Here is an 18,010-nt window from a genome sequence, read left to right as displayed (position 1 = left end):
GGCATTTCTTCTTTTTGTTTGTTTCTTTTTGGTTTTAATAGAACATTCAAATAAAAACTTTGGCAGATGATGTGGTAAGGTGGTCTTAGCAGCATGCTATTAAATTACTTATGCATGTTGCCTTTATATTAAAATAGGTGGACATAAAAGCATTGATATATGTAAGATATGAAATGTCTGGATATTTACAAAGTATAGAAGAATGGAATAATTGTCAATAGAGTGACTTCCTTTACGAATATTAATAGAAACAATTATATGAGATCCCAACAGAATTTTGATATCATCATCCTGATATTTACCTTCATGAAATGTTTTTTAAAATCTCCATGTGAATCTAGACTCTGGAAAACACAGATGCTTCCTTTTTTGATGGCCAAATAAATTGCAAATATATTAAACATTAATGTTGGAGGAAATTAATTTCCGTTAGAAAGGAAATTAAGTTGATTATATTGGTCAGATGTGTGCTACTGAATTTAGAAACCAATATTTTAAAGCTGAATTTATCATAGTATATCTTATTAAAAGTTATGGGCTCAAAATTTAAATATACCCTTTTATAGTTAAATTATAAAAAATGGTATTTTGAGCATTATCAGTTTTTTCTATGTGAAATTACCTATCTACAAATAATGTAAAGTATTCTTAGGGCTCAAAGGAGATGAAGGTATGTGGCTTAACTAAATTTTCTTACCAAAGTATAGCTGAAATCAAAAGCTAATTTTTTAGATAAACTGAAAGTCACAGTAGAAGATCAAATATATATGTTATTAATGCTACTCAGTAAAAAGGTAACAAGGCTAATACTGCAAAAGTAAATATTATGTGAGGGGAAAGGAGAAGAGATATGTTGATTTAATGGTCAGTTGCATATTTAAATGCTTTCATGTCCACTATATTTTTTAGTGAAATTTGATTATTGGATATATCCTCAGCATATTTGGGATTACTTAGCTTTTCTTTTGAGTTGTTTGAAGATATACTATATAACTAAACCAACTTAATTTCCCTCGAAAAGTTAAAAGAAAATGTGAAAATATAGTTCATGATGATTAGAAGAAATGAATCTTAAGTTAATGTGAAGACTGGGATGGGAACCAGGGGCTGGTGAATTTAGGAAAGTCACCTTCTCGGTGAAATGAGGGAATTGGTTTAGATTATTTTTCAAGTTTCTTCTCAGCTCTAAAATATTATGATTTATATAATCTCTTTGTAAGCAACCATGTACTGAAATAACTTTTGTAATCCTAAATAAGCTGCTTAAAACTGCTCATGTTTCTTTCAAAGTATACCTTTTAGTTTTTATAAAGCATTCTTTTACTTAATAAAATAAAAGGTATGCTCATTAATGAGGAGTTCACATAATTTTACGTAAGCTATGGTAATAACTTTTGTGATGCTTTTTGTATTGTTGAAATAATTAGACAAGGATTCTGGTAACATGGCAGTGAAGATGCACTGTACTGATATTTAACATGTCTGCTTGTTTAATGTGAGCTTGATGGTATGCATGTGCTTCCTAACAGAAACCATAATAAAACTGAATTGCATTCAGTTTTATGCACATTACTAATTTTTGATGTCTCATGTTTTGTGGTTTAAAATAGAATATCCCATTTACATGCAACTGAAGTCGTTAACTCAGTTTATAGCAAGCTAATTATTAGAGATTTTACATAGAATCAATGGTTCAAAGTCAATATCCATAAAACAGCAAGTTCATAATAATAATATTTGTAGGAATAAGATATTTGTTTGTTATATTTCCAGTAAACAGAAAATGTGATGTTTTTATCTTTGTTTTGCTTTGTCATTGGTCACAAATTTTAGGGAAGAAAAAGCTGGGGGAAAATAATAGTAACAATAATAATAAATAGTGGCCAAATACAATAAACACATTAACTTATTTAAATTTCACAATAACCCTGTGGAGTAAGTAATGTCATTATCCCTATTTTAGAGATAAGGAAACAGAGAGAGACCAAGTAACTTTCACAGGGTTACTCAGCTAGTAAATGGCAGAGCTTGGACTGAAATGAAGTAATCTGTTTTCAGAGTCCATGCTCTTAACCCTTCTACTGCTACACTGACAAATTGTTCAAATATACTTGTTGCAATTTTTGCAACTTTGAAGGAGAAAAATATTACCATAATTTTCTCTTAGAATTGGATATCAGTAGTTCTTTTTAGTTTCTTTCTCTTTTTTCTAAAGTTGCCAGCAAAAACACATTCTCACTCAACCAACAGGACTTTGATCTGAGCCTTTTTTTCCCACATATTTACTGTGCAAAACAAAAATGACAAAGGACTAAGTTTTACTTTTGAAGAATACTTTTCACCCCAGAGTTCTGAGGCTGAAGAGCTACTTCAAGTTTTCAAAGTGGTACAATCTCTAACTGGAGCTTGCTGCTTAAAATAATATTTTGTCAAAAGACAATAATGATGTATATTATACTAAGCACCATTTTGATGTTCTTCATGTTAGTGGTTCTTGATCTTTTTCTCAGGGCTTTTTATTTATTTGTTTGCAGCGTGACCGAATTACAAGTTTTAGAAAATCTACTGTCAAAAAAGAAAAACCTCTTATTCAACATCCTATTGATTCTCAAGTCGCGATGAGTGAGTTTCCCACAGCTCAGCCATTATATGATGAACGATCTTTGAATTTGTCAGAAAAGGAAGTATTGGATCTCTTTGAAAAAATGATGGTAAGTTAGACCCCTAATTTTGATGTAATTTTAAAATGTGTGTGCCCAGAATACCACTGAGTTTTAAGTAGGTGTGTTTGTGAAAAGACCAGAAACTTGATATAACAAAACTATTGTCAAAAGTGTCTGTTTTTTTTTCTTTTTTCTTGGCAAAAATGTCCTTACCTGTCTGTCTCTTCCACTGTGAACTCCTAAAAGTAGAAGCAGTTTTATTTATCTTTGTTTTCTACTGTTTAGTAGTCTCTAGGACATTGAATCAATTTTTCAATGAACCGATTTGTGTGTGTGTTTCTATAAAGCAAAAGAGGCCTAAGTCCACTTTGCTGAAAACAGCACAAGGTCTCTTGTTGGGTATATGAAATAGAGTTGAGAGGGTAGAGAGTAACAATAGAAGGGACAGAGAAATTAATTCATCTAAGTTTGTCTATTAGCAACATTCACACAACCTATATTTTCTAGCATTTTTTCTATGTTTTATAGCTTGTGGCCTAAATAATTTCCTATATTAGGTAATGAATACAAGATTTTGAATATTCAGAAGTTTATGGCGGGAGAGGGGGGAAATGAGGCATTACACATTACATTGGTTAATTTGACCAGAGAAGAACTAGAGATGTTGATTGGTGATTTATTCATTCAAAATTATATCCCACATATTACTATACATTTTTTGTGGTTGTCTATTTACCTGTAGTTAAGAGTCCACAGGAGTTTCAAAGGTCGCCTTACATCAAAATAAAAGGTTAATCATCAATGAAATCTAGACCCTACTGGGCCCACTATGGAACATCTTGTTATCACCTCTCCCCTTACCTTCATGATTTAACTCCTGCACCTAGAAGAGTTAGTAGGCCTTTAATAAATATTTGTTGGTAGTTGTTGAATGAATGCAAGCAAAATTTCCCTTTATCTTTAAATTTTTCCTTGACTATTCCTTCCATCTAGCCACAACTGGCATTTTGGCTATTCCCCTGAAGCAAGTCCTGACACTTTTACCCTCTAACTCTTCTTCCTGCTTCTGTGATGTACCCTTTTTCCTGCTGCTCCTTTCATGCTATCTTCTTTAAACCATCTTTCAACAACCTTTTCTCTTTTGAAGTCTGTTATCTGCTGACCTTCCTTGGTGATAGCACCTGGCTATACTTTTGTCCTTTTCCCTTTCTCTTCATTTTGGTGATTTCAAATATTATGCTAATAACCCATTCAATACATGCTTTTGCTCTTAGTTCCTTGTTTCCTAACCTCTGACATTTACCTTTATATATTTAGCTAATTATACCTATGACTATACCTTGGACTGTGTCATCCTTTAGAATAATTCCACCTCTAAGGTCTTTAACTCTGAAATTTTCCTTGGAAGCTAAACAATTTACACTACCTTTCCAAGACCCTTAATTTTACAGAGCATATATTGTGTAGTGGTTAGAAACTTGGACTTTGGGGTCATTCAGAATGTTTGTGGCATTTGTTTCCATTATCAAAGAAGCCCTGTTGTGTCTTTAATTGCTAGTATTTCCTGATCACCTAGATACCCCTCAGTTTATCACCCTGGTGTCCTTAATCACTGAAAGCAATGATGACAACAACAAACACAGAAACATTCCTTGAGACTATTAACACTTTTAATGTTTTTGAATCTTTCTTCTCTTTACATAAAAATTATAATCATTGCTTTAAGCTGCTGACAATTTGGCTACTACCTTTTGCAGTATTGAAATAGTTCTCTGAGTTCATCTACGGCATTGCCCTACTCAGTTATCTTATACTCAGCGTTACAGGGCCATCTTCCCCTCATTGATTATCTCATTCACTTCTAATTTCGTGCCAAATCCCATTGGTTTTGCTTTTGTAATAACTTATATCTGTGTCCTCAGTCAGCCTCCAGCTGTTCTTGCTCTACTTTAGATGTTACCCTCTCTAGTTGTTTCTTGTGGCTACTAAAATAGCTGCCTAACTGGTCTTCCTCCCATCCTCCAGGTTTTACCTATTCCAATCCAGTATCACCCTATGATTTGGACACAGAGTTCTTTTCTGAAGCCCCAGGTGGGCCTTTATGTTTTCAGAGAATCAGTTTATATGTCCCTATTCTGTTCCTTCAACTATGCTCCTAGATGCCTTTCACACCTTTGCTTTGCTGCTCCAAACTCAGAACTCTTCCCCGTCTTTATTCTTTGCTGATGACCTTGCTGCTTAATTTACTGAGTAAATTGAAGCATTCAGAAGAGAACTTCCACAGGCTCCCACCACCACATTTACCTTTTAGTATCTGTATTCACATATCTGTCTTGCTACTATCTATCACCGTAGTTGAAATTTTCATTTCTCCATTCTTCTACTTGTGTATAAGTTTCCATTCCTTTTCACTTACTCACAGATATTGCTTAATAATTTTCTCTTCTCTCTCCTACCATTCTGAGGAGCATATAAACATACTGTCCCATTTTTCAAAAACCTTTGCTTGACCCTTTCTCTCTTGCTTATCACTCCATTTATTTACTCTCCTTTGAAGCAAAGCCCCTCACAGTAATTTTATTTAGATGCACTGCTTCCAGTTTCTATAGTTTTTTTTTTTTTTTNGAGATGGAGTCTCACTCTGTCACCCAGGCTGCAGTGCAGTGGCATAATCTTGGCTCACTGTAACCTCCATCTCCCAGGTTCAAACGATTCTCATGCCTCAGCCTCCCAAGTAGCAGGGATTACAGGCACATGCCACCACACCTGGCTAATTTTTGTATTTTTTAGTAGAGACGGGGGTTTTACCATGGCCAAGCTGGTTTCGAACTCCTGACCTCAGGTGATCTGCCCACCTTGGCCTCCCAAAGTGTTGGGATTACAGGCCCAAGCCACCACGCCTGGCCCATTTATGTTAGTCTTTAATATTTAAATTCATGTACAAGATTTACAGTGTTTTAAAACTTTGTACATTTCTACATTGTGGTTTGAATATCCTAATGTTTCATCAGAAAATTACTATTTCCTGTTTAAATGTGATTTTTTTTAAAAAAAAGATTTGCTTGTTGGATTCATTAATGTGATTTAAAGAACTGTACAACTTTGTGCCACATTTTCCCTAATGGGAATTTTTTTCTTCCATGGGAATTTTGAAATAGGATATTAAAGAAATATATTTTTCAGGTACTATCATACTATATTATAATTTTATTTGATGAATCTCTTTTATGTTTTTATGTGACCCACATACTCAAACATTATAGACTTGTATATGCAGATATTAAAAACTTATTTATATCTAGTAGTGGGATTGCCAGATCATATGGTAGTTCTATTTTTAATTTTTTTTTTTTGAGAGACTTGCTCCGTTGCCCAGGCTGGAATGTAGTGGCTTGATCTTAGCACACAGCAACCTCTGCCTCCCGGGTTCAAGCAGTCCTCTGCCTCAGCCCCCCGAGTAGGATTATAGGTGCCCACCACCATGCCCAGCTAATTTTTGTATTTTTAGTAGAGACGAGGTATCACCATTTTGACCAGACTGGTCTGGAACTCCTGACCTTATGATCCACCTGCCTCGCCCTCCCAAAGTGCTTGGATTCCAGGCGTGAGCCACCGCGCCTGGCCCTATTTTTATTTTTTTAAGGAACCTCCATGCTATTTATCATAGTGGCTGTACTAATTTACGTTCCCACTAGCAATGTATACAAGTTCCCTTTTCTCCACATCCTGGCCAACAGTTGTTGTCTTTTGTCTTCAATAATGGCTCTTCTAAAAGATGTGAAGTCATATCTCACTGGTGTCTTAATTTGCATTATGTTAAGTGAAATATGTTTGGTATAGAAAGGTAAATACCACATGATCTCATTCCTATGTGGAATCTAAAAATGTTGATTTCATAGAAGTAGAGAGTAGTATAATTTAAAAAATAAAAAAATAAAGTTACGCGTATGTATGATATATACATATACAAAAATAAAAATAAAAAAAGAAATAGAGAGTAGAATGGCGGTTACCAGTGGCCGGGGTATTTGGGCAGTGGGGAGAGGGGGTAGGTTGGGGAGATAGTGGTCAAAGGATACAAAATTTCAGTTAGATAGAGGTATAACTTCAAGAGATCTGTTATACAATTTGGTGACTATTGTGTTTTTGAAAAATTCTAACAGTAGATGTAAAGTGTTCTCACCACAAAAATGACAACCATGTGAGATAATGCACATATTAATTAGCTAGATTTCGTCATTCTACAATGAGTATATACTTCAAAACATCGTGTTGTGTGTGCTAAATACATATAATTTTATCTGTCAATTAAAACATCTATAAATGGACATATATTTTTAAACGACGGTATAATAAGATATCAGAAAATATGCTTTGATTAAAAGTAACAAACAAAAGTTTAACTGAAAACTTTAAAGGTTATATCTCTTCTTTTTGAGAGAAGTCTACTTATACCCTGAATATTACATATTTTCTATATTATCTAAGTTTGACTGTAATAACCTTACAGTGAACAAGTTATGAATAACTGTAGTTTTCATCTACTGTATACTTATGGCTAAGACATGAAACTAAACCATTTAAATTTATTATTTCAGTTGATCCTTAAGACAGTGCCACAAAGTAGGTAAGATTGTTATACCCCATTTTCAGATGAGGAAAGTGAAGCTTAGAGAGAGGTAAGAAAATTGGTTCATTAACTTGACTAAGCTAGTAAGTGGCTGAGCTGAAACTTACATTTAGGTACATAAAAATCTAAAACATTGACATTTTTGTAACATCTACCTTTAATAATGCTTCATTTAAGCTCAATATAAAATTAGTACATTTCCCTTGGACACATATTGAGGTGAAGTAGAAGGCAAATCAGAGGTACATTAGAGTGGTAGGCGAAGCCAACCTGGGGTGGATTATTTCCTACTGATGATGGAACATTGTCTGTAATTATTTTTACAGAGCATCTATTGAAAAGAATGGGTACAAAAATCTAGCAATGGAAAATTGTTAAAAATGGCATTATCACAGTTGATAGGGAGAAAGCACTTCAGTCGTTCTGTTTCTAAAACACGGAAGTAGACTTCCAGATACAAAATTTCTCTTTTTTTATTTTACTTCTTGTGGGTGTCCTTCCTTGTACAAATAATGTAAAAGCTGTTCTTGTCATATTTGATGGCTCTTATGAGAATCTTCCTTCTCTTGGGTCTCTTGACGGTACCCATTTATTGTGCTGTTTCTCTTGATTACCTTTTCTAGATTTTAGAGAACTATGAAGGTTTAGACCATTTGGTCTCAGTACTACGTATTTATTTAAGGATAACATACCTTGAGGTATAAAACATTTTAAATAATTGCAGCAAATAGCACAACATTATACATAGTACTAATATATGAGATGCTTGACAAGAAATAAATTGGCTTGTAATTTACTATTTAGAATTTCTAGGTAATGATGTGTTGGTGAAACTTTTATTTAAAACTTAAATAAGAAGAGACAATATTCAAATATAATCATTTCTTACTCTGAAAATTGAAACTGTTGTTATGCCTGAGGATCATATCTGTCAACAGCAGTTCTCATTGGATAGGCTTATACAGATAATTGGGCTAAAACTAAAATTACTGCAAGACATTTTTTAAAATTAACTCTTTTTACTTAATTACTAATAGATCATTTCACAAATCACTTGATTCTTCATAGCTAAGAAAAATTGTGAAATGGGTCCAGGTAACTGAAAGATCTGAATAGTTTGGTTTTACTTTAGTAGTGTATTAGTAGACTACTAATGTCTCATTGACTCTGGCATCTATTCTATGAATTGGTACATCACTTTTTGTATTGTGCTTATTCAATGATGCAATTATAAAGGGACTTTCTGAGCAATGGTATCAATGGCTATGGCCGACAAGTTTAAAGATCCAAATCTGAAATAAATATTTATTTATTTTTTTGTTTATTTAGAGACAGGGCCTAGCTCTGTTGCCCAGGTTGGAGTGCCATGGCACAATCACGGGTTACAGCAAACTCAAACTCCTCAGCTCAAGCCCTCCTCCCACCTCAGCCTCCCAAGTATCTGGGAATACAGGCATGTGCCAAATAAACAGGATTTTTTGTTATTTTTTGTGGAGATGAGGTTTTACCATGTTGCCCAAGCTGGTCTCAAACTCCTAGGCTCAAGAAATCCTTCTGCCTTGGCCTTCAAAGTGCTGGGATTATAGGCCTGAACCATATGCCTGGCCTTGAAATTTCTTGATGATTGTTTATTTTATAGAATATAAGCTCTTTATTAAGAGTGTGTCTTTCATAGTTTGTAAAACTGAATTTTGTGTTTAGAGTATGGTTACCAACTAATTGAAAATTGAGAAGTCGTTCTTTTATTAAAATTTTCAAGAATTAAAACCATTGCTTTTATAAGATTGTTACAATGACCTGCATAGGGTAAATCACACTTGGTCTTTAAGATTCTTGTTTCCCTCTCCTACCCAGAGTCAAGTTTTCAAATCTTCCACAAGTGGGTAAAGGTAGTAGGATGACAACAATACTCCTTCCATGTTACTATTATTGGTAACTATTTTTGTTGTTGTTGTTTCTTGTTTTTTTTGAGATGGAGTCTCACTCTCTCCATTAGGCTGTAGTGCAGTGGTACGATCATGGCTTACTGTGGCCTTGACCTTCTGGGATCACACAATCCTCCCACCTCAGCATCCTGAGTAGCTGAGACTGTAGGCATGTGCTACCATGCCTGGCTAATTGTTTCATTGTTTCGTAGAGATGTGGGTCTTGCTATTTTGCCCAGGCTGATCTCGAACTCCTAGGCTCAAGCAGTCCTCCTGACTTGGCCTCCCAAAGTGCTGGGGTTACACTGTACCTAGCCTATATTTGGTGAGTTTTAAAGATGACTGAATTAAAGTGGTTCATATTCATAACTCTTTTCATATTGATCAGAAGCATTTTGTATTGTTTCTAATTAGGATTGGATAAAATATCTCTTCAATTCCACTTTAAATGTAAGGAAATTAAGAATGCTGTAATTTAATAACTTCATTTGAAGTTGTCATAACCTTTGAGCTTACTGAAAATGACTGAGCTGGTTTTTGTATATTGAGTATACTGCTTAGGGACTGTTAAATGCTTAATAGTGATAACTTCTTTTCATCTAGACTGAATTACGCAATTAGAGTTCTTTTTGGGGAGAGGAGTGTTGGGAGAGGGGAGATGTTCATTTTAAGATTAAAAAAGTAAACCCGTAGAAACTTCTTGGGAGTTCAAGTTGGAATTTGATTTCTATTAGCTAGCACAAGGAGCTCTCAAGTGGAGGTTCAGGTTACATTGGCAACATACAGATATGTCAATAAGGACTGTGCTCTAATATAGGTAATTAAATAGTTTGTCTTATGCAAAAGATGAGGCTAGTGATGACTTATGATTAACTTCTAGCCATATTTCATTTCAACTTAATTTATTAAAGGCAATGTTTAATAAATGATTATACATGCAAATTTGATGTTTACACTCTTTTCTATTCAGCAATTTATATTAATATACTTTGCATTTTTGTCATAATTTAATGATAGTAGTTATATGCAATAAATACCAAATTATTCCATCTGCTAGAACTCTCATAAGTAATCTCAAAGCTTTTAATTTTTGTTCTCTCACTCTTTCATTAGAGAGAATAGTTGTGTTTGAACACCAGGTGTTGTACATTAACCCAAGCATCCTTGTTCTCCACTGACTGCTGTTATGGGTTTTTTCTCACTGAACCCTAGTCTTTTAGAAGTTAGCTTGGATAAGAATCTTTTTGTGCCCTCAGCATAAGTAATTTTAATTAACAGTTAAGGTACCACAAAATAAGTTTTTGGTAAACTAGGTCTTAAAATCTATAATAAGCTGTGGAAATAGTTGTCAGAATGATTAGATTCTCAGTAATTGTCTAGACAGCATAATTTCCATAGGTTGCATTTACATTTTCAATGTCTTTACTCCATATCATTAGACTGAGATAATGCCAAAAGCATTTCTAGACAACATATTTTATTTTCTTATAAAACTCACGTGAAGAGCTTACGAAGGAGGAGCAAAACTTACCCAGTAAACAGATCTAAAAAGTAAGTAAATCTGGGTCAATTTTAAATTTTATTGCCAAACATGATTTTTAAAAAACTGATTTTAGGTTCAGGGGTACATGTGCAGGTTTGCTATGTAGGTAAATTGTGTGTCACGGGTTTGGTGTATAAATTATTTTGTTATTTAGGTAGTAAGCATAGTACCCAATGGGTAGTTTTTCAGTCCTCACCCTCCTGCAACCCTCCACCCTCAAGAAGGCCCCAGTGTCTGTTGGTCAAAGGTTCACAACTGAGGGAAAATAGGATAGAAGTTTCAGGAAGAGGAATTAAAAGAACCAGGTTTGCAAATTTACTCTGATTGTTGCTGGTAAACTTCACAGTTCACTGGCTTTGTTCTTGGTTTGTACAGAGAAATGCTTTCAAAAACATTTCTTCTGTTTTGAAGGATTCTACTAGTATTTATTTGGGTGAGTGTATTTAAGCACTTTTTATTGATATGTGCAATGTGCCAGGTAGGATGCTACATGTTAGTGTAAAGATGAATGCAACACCTTCCTTACCCTCAGAGAACTCAGCATTTACTCAAGGAGAAAAGTAAATAAGTGATTTCTATAGTCCTATAATAGTTGTGAATAGGCTTCTTTGGGTACTTAGCCCTGTGCAGGGGCTCAGGATGGAAGCAGAGAACACCACCTAAATACGCTGTGAAACCCAATGTTACTTCTGAATTATCCATCTTTGTTTTTTGGCATTAAATATTCTTAAAATTTGAACAATTTAGTTCATCAAAATCTTATGCCTTCCATATGTCCAGTACTGTTTTAAGGTCTGAGAAGAGAACAACAGTGAACAACTCAAAGAAAATCCCTACCATCAAGGAGCTTATGTTCTGGCAAGGGTAATAAGGCAGAGTTATAAAAGAAAAAGAAAAGACACATTTCTGTGTCATGGTGCAGTTTATTTGACAACTCTCTACTGAATGCCAGATACTTTGTTAGGTACAGCAGACATAAAGATGCCAAAGATATTATCCCTGCCACAAGGTTTTATTTTGTATAACCCGCTAGCTAAGAATGGTTTTTATATTTTTAAATTGTTACAGAAAAAAGACCCTTTCAGGGCACATGAAAGTTATATGAATTTCACAAATAAATTTTTGTTGAATGTATCCATGCCCTTTTGTGTCCACAAATAAATTTTTGTTGAATGTATCCATGCCCATTTGTTTATGTATTGTCTGTAGCTCCTTTGTGCTACAGTAGAGTTGAATAGTTGAGACAAAGACTATATGGCCTGCAAAACCTAAAACATTTACTGTCTGGCAGTTTACCGAAGAAGTTTGCCAAACTCTGGGCTAGTCCAAGAGTCTCTAAACCTTTTATTTCCTATCCCATGAAAAAAAAAAAAAAATATATATATATATATATGTTTGAGCAAGTATATATATATGTGTAATTTTTTTGAGACGGAGTCTTTCTCTGTCGCCCAGGCAGGAGTGTAGTGGTGCGATCTCGGCTCACTGCAACCTCTGCCACCTGGGTTCCAGAGATTCTCCTGCCTCAGCTTCTTGAGTAGCTGGGACTACAGGCACATGCCACCATGGCCAGCTAATTTTGTATTTTTAGTAGAGACGGGGTTTTGCCATGTTGGTCAGGCTGGTCTTGAACTCCTGACCTTAGGTGATCCGGCTGCCTCGGCCTTCCAAAGTGCTGGAATTACAGGCGTGAGCTACTGCTCCAGACCAATATATTTTAAACATGATATATGTGTATGTATATACTAATATTAATATGTACGTTATAAAATAGACACAGTAAAAATGAGAAAAACATGAACAAGATTTTAAAACAATTTAAAATCAGTTTATTTCTTAATTATACAAAAGTCTTTGCTGTCATGATTAATAACTTTTTAGTTAGAACAGTGTCACTATGTCATTTTTAATGTCTTGCTTAAAAATAGGCAGTAATTAGAAAGTTTAGCTCCAGGTTCATTTTATTTTGATATTTGGTTTAATTTCTGTCATAATTGGAACATAAATCTGACAAAGATTTGTAGGTCCAAATCGAACAAGTGTACCGTTAGCAACTTACTAAACTGTTGTATTAACTTTTATCAGACCAGTCCCTGAATCAAGGAAAGATTTCCTGCTGAGCCATGACTAGTAAATTCTTGTCTTACTTGATGACAGCCAGTTATTCTTGCAACTAGTCTAGAGTGTTGCATTTCTGTATTTCTAAATAAATGGATTCAAAATGGACTTTAATAAATGGGTCTTCAACAAATACCACTGTAGACATGGACTCTTTTCATTTTTTCTTCTACATTCTTAATGTGTAGATCCTCATCCTCATGTTTGTGTACCCATGCCTGTTCCAGACAGTATATCTATTACCGGGAAGAGGGAATAATTCAAGCAGGGGTGAAGGGGACTGACTTGGAAGTTGGGTCTGTCGATGTGTGACTTTTCCAGTAAAATAGGTTTGAAAAGGAGTTACTTTCTTCCTAATGGTTAAAATATCAAGGAATTTCTTTTTATAAATGAAAAATGCCTAAGGCATGCTAAATTATAACAGATTTTTTTTTTTTTTTTTGAGAACGGAGTATTACTCTGTAACCCAGACTGGAGTGCAGCTGCGAGATTTCGGCTCACTGCAACCTCTGCCTCCTGGGTTCAAGCGATTCTTCTGCCTCAGTCTCCCCAGTAGCTGGGATTACAGATGCCTGCCAGCACGCCCAGCTAATTTTTGTATTTTTAGTAGAGATGGGGTTTTGCCACGTCAGCCGGGGTGATCTCAAACTCCTGACCTCAAGTGTTACACCTGCCTCATCCTCCCAAAGTGCTGAGATTACAGGTGTGACACTGTGCCTGGCGAATTTCAACAGTTTTAAAATACTTTATCTTGAAATAACCAGAAATACCTCTGTAAGGTACAAAATGTTTTCATGGTAACTTCCTATCTTAGTTCAAAATATTGGAAATATTTTATTGTATTTGAAATATCTTGCTTTTATTTTATAAAGAAGAACAATGTTCTTGACTCTTTGTAGTACTCTGTGTACTGCAGTTTCAACTTTTTGCAATGGCCTTGAATTTTACGTGTGGGTTAACCTGACTTAGTAATCCTTCCCTCATATATTTTCCACAAATCCTCCTTTTATTAAATAAGTCATTTATTTCGGTAATATGTTTTCTCTGTTAAATTGTTCTATTGGTGACTCAAAGAAAAGTAGTTTATAGATGTCATTATATAGAAACAATCTAGCAAATACCATAAGGTGAGATGTTTTTAAAAAGGAGATAATTTTATCCAACTATGTAGTAAACCTCACACACTAATTTTTTAAATACTTGCTTTAGTAAATTTTCAGTAATGATTTATATGTGTCTTCTGATACGTCAATATTTGCTGACAAAGAAATGTACTTCAGTTTCCTGCCATGTTGTTTTGCATGTATTGTTTCAGCTGCTTTTACCAAGTGTCTCTCTTAATGCCATGGTACTTTTCATCAGTTGTTATTAAAGAAAGAAAATTCAAAAGAAGCTTCTAAACACTTATTAAGTTTACAAAGTATTGCTAAGGTACTGGAATTGAATATAACATGATTCTAATTATTGCTGAGAAAATTAAAGAATGAATGAGAATTGAAGAATAATCAGTGGAATAGAAATGAATGAATAGGCAGCTGGTTCAACTTTTGACCTTCTCATTTGATCCTATTCTTATATGGGTTCTCAGTGATAACTTTAAGAATACAATGCTTGCTGAAGTGAAGGAATTTGTCTCTAATAGGAGATTGTATCATGGCATATGAATACAAGAAGGATTAAAAATGGTTTAGTATTTACAAATATGGCTTTAAAAACATTATAAATGGTCAATTATTTAGACTTCAAAAAGTATTTTTTAAAACTACAAAATACTACATTTTTTCTCATGTATTATAGAGCTATCAAATGTTAAACATGTTAAAAGGTAGCTTTTGTTTTGAATGCTATAAGAAATCAGTATGTTTAGAAATAGTTTCATATTCAATTACATTGTTTAGAGTTAATATTGCATTATGAATATTGCTCTATTTAGCTTTATTATTGTATTATAGATCTGGAGTTAATGATTTGGAAGTGTTAGCTGCCTAATTAGTAGTATGTATCTTATTTCTACAAGAATAAAATGAGTCGTTATGGTCTCTTCACATGAATGATACCCATTTCCAATCAACCTATGCAACACATTTATAAGTATAAAAAACTGTTGCTGATTCTAAAGCAAGTTAATATATTTAAAGAAAAGGTATTAAATATCACATTGGTTCAACCAATATTTATTAAATGTTTACTGCATTCCAGGAATTATGCTCTTTGCTGCGAGTACAAAGATAAATAAGTTCCTATTCTCAGTTAGCTTCAAGTTTAGAGGAGATAGATTTATCATATAATTTCAATGTAAGTGCCACATAAGGAATTAATATGGAAGAACAGGATGAGAGTAGTTATTTTCAGGAGAAAATAATTTTAGGAGAAATTTTAGAAAAGATTTTTAGGAGAAATCTTCCTGAAAAATTGGTGGTTGTGTACGGTCTTGAAGTGTAATAGCCAGATGTGAATTTGGAGGGGACAAGGATGGGCATTAACTTATGGAGAGGATGGTAAAGGTGACCATATTTCAGACAGGGAGAAGAGCATCATGAACAAAATAATTAGTGTGTAACAGCACAGTTTATGTAGCAAAACTACAAACAACCTAGCATTATTAAAACATAAGGGGTAAGATGAAAAGTGGTTAAAAAGATGAGGTTGGGGAGATGATAACACTAATAGCTAGCATTCTTTGAAAGCTAGTTAATATACACCAGGCTTGTCATGCATGATCACACTGAGTCTTGACAACATTCCTCTGAGGTGTATAATCTTAACGTTGCTCTTATTGTCCTGCCTGCCTCCCTACAAAATAATTCTACTGTGATGGCATGATAGCAGCAATGTGTTTCATTAAAAATTGAATGGGTACGTAGTAATGTAGAAATGTCACTGGAAGCAGAGCAAACTCTCTACCTAGAGACTGCCAAATGTGGCACTACCACACTTTTAGGCCAGGCTATGAAGTATACAAACACAGGCACTTAATCTTGTCAGTGTTCCAGAGTTGATTGTACTTGGAGGATGCGGATTGATGATAACCACATTTACAGGAGACTGAAATTTAACCAGAATTTTTTTAGGCAGTATAGATATAGCCCAACATATGTGAACAGAGCATAGGGATTTTGATGAAAACAGAAACAACATGAGTCAGCAGAATGATGTACTTGCCAGTAAGATAATAAAATCGGAGGCTGAATTAATAGAGGTAGTATTTCAAGGTGAGGGAGGTGGACGTTCTTTCCTTCCTTGCTTTTGTTAAACCACAAAGTATTTGAGAGAAGAGATGTGGACACTAGCGTGTGTTACATGAAGATAAGTTGAATACTTTAGCCTGAAAGAAAGAATGTGGTCTTCAAATAATATTTATGTGGCTCTTGAATTAATTTCCTTCTGTCCAATCTGACATTTCTTCTTAGTTTGACTCTTATCTTTAGTCACTTGAATTACTTCAGCCCGAATTATTGAACATAAAAATCCACTCTGGCTGGTTTAAATACAGTATAATTTTAGGGGATGTTAGGAAGTTCTTGAATTAAGAGAGTTGCAGAAACACGCTCCAGATAACATTATAGGAATAGCTTCCAGAACCACACAACTGAAATACAGTTCCGATTAAGGAGCTCTTACCCCAGAACTATTTGATCAAAATGTCTTAATGAAAAAGACACAGCTAATGCCATCAGTTCTGTAACAACATCACCTGTGTTGCCACCTACATCAGCAAAATGGATGGCCTGTTTGTGGCCTGCTTCCTCACATAGTTCACTTCTAAATCTACATGTCCTCTACATGTTTTCCATTGGTGGAGACTAAGCCACGTGTCTGCATTCTAGTTAAAAGGGAGACTGACAAATATAGTTTGTATAGTTTCTACCTTTGTCAGGTGGGGCTGACAATGTGAGGATATATTAAATGGTAGAGGGCGTGTCCAAGTGATGTTGGGTAGCGGAAAATGACAGATGACCACTAGAGTTTCCTGGCTGGTCTCCCTCCTTCCAGTCAGGTTTTTTTCATCCTTTGAGACCCACAACTTGGTGAAGACTTCTCTGACCTTTCCATCTGCCCTCTGTGTTTCCAAATAATCCAGTATATGCCTCAGTTAGAATTATTTGTTCCTACTAGACCATAAATTATTTATTCAACAAACATATATAGCATTTACTAAGTATCAGGCATTGTTCTCAGTGCTCTATAAATAATATTTAATTTGAGTATAAAAACAGTGTACCAGATTAGATAGTCTGGCATAGTTTCTGGTGTGTAGTATGTGTTCAGTAAATAAGTGATTCAAAATTTTAAAAGTAGAGAAGAAAAAAAGTCACACCACCCACCTTAACACACAATTAATATTTTGTGTACATATTTCATGTCCAGTCATCAAAGGAAAAGTTTGGCAAAGATTAAACTCCCGCAAGAGGAGTGGGGCTCCCTGAGGAGGTAGGGAGTTCCCTGTCAGTTGAAATAGATACAGAGGCTGGGTGCGGTGGCTCATGCTTGTAATCCCAGCACTTTGGAGGCCGAGGTGGGTGGATCACTTGAGGTCAGGAGTTTGAGACCAGCCTGACCAACATGGCGGAACCCTGTCTCTAAAAATACAAAAAAATTAGCCGGGTGTTGTGGTGTGTGCTTGTAATCCCAAGAATCTCTTGAACCTGGGAGGCAAAGGTTGCAGTGAGCCAAGATCGGACTATTGCACTCCAGCCTAGACAACAGAGCGAGTCTCCACCTCAAAAACAAAAAAGAAAAGAAAAGGAAAAAAAAAGGAAATAGATACAGAACATAGATGAGCATCTGTGGACTACATTATAAGTGCTATCTAACCTACTTTCTGTGTTTCTACTTTGATTCAACAATGCCAGAGCCTATGAGAGAGTGAGGAAAAAGATACCTTCTACCTTCTAGTAAGTCAGTAACGAGTAAAATATCCAAATGAGAAATAGTATTCAATAGAAAAGTGGGAATAGAGACAGCGATCCAGGTAATTAGGAAGAGAGGTCATGTATATGTACACAAATTTATAGGTATTGACTATGAATGAATCATCATAGGAGTCACTGCAGTGGTTGCAAATACAAATTTTTGCTGTCAACAACGTTACTATTCAGTAGATAGATGCAATTTGTTTACTTTTAAGGAT

The 18,010-nt window shown here is 34.8% G+C and overlaps 1 protein-coding gene across 9 annotated transcripts in view; it reads left to right on the top strand.

Annotated features, from left to right (window-relative positions):
* The window catches only part of DIAPH2 (diaphanous related formin 2), a 914,924-nt gene that overhangs the window by 57,217 nt on the left and 839,697 nt on the right, over positions 1 to 18,010 (top strand). For 7 of the 9 annotated variants that reach the window (XM_017548566.2, XM_017548564.2, XM_017548567.2 and 4 more), the window contains exons 2-3: positions 42 to 74; positions 2,535 to 2,711. In XM_017548566.2, coding sequence (XP_017404055.1) covers positions 42 to 74; positions 2,535 to 2,711 — 210 coding nt within the window. The remainder of the gene's footprint in view (positions 1 to 41; positions 75 to 2,534; positions 2,712 to 18,010) is intronic. The other 2 variants (XM_037745740.1, XM_017548562.2) reach the window with 1 other exon arrangement.

Source organism: Cebus imitator, unplaced genomic scaffold (assembly GCF_001604975.1).
Source record: "Cebus imitator isolate Cc_AM_T3 unplaced genomic scaffold, Cebus_imitator-1.0 Scaffold210, whole genome shotgun sequence".
NCBI lineage: Eukaryota > Metazoa > Chordata > Mammalia > Primates > Cebidae > Cebus > Cebus imitator.
The sequence above is the reverse complement of the archived record's forward strand: the minus strand, read 5'-3'. Positions and strand labels throughout refer to the sequence as shown.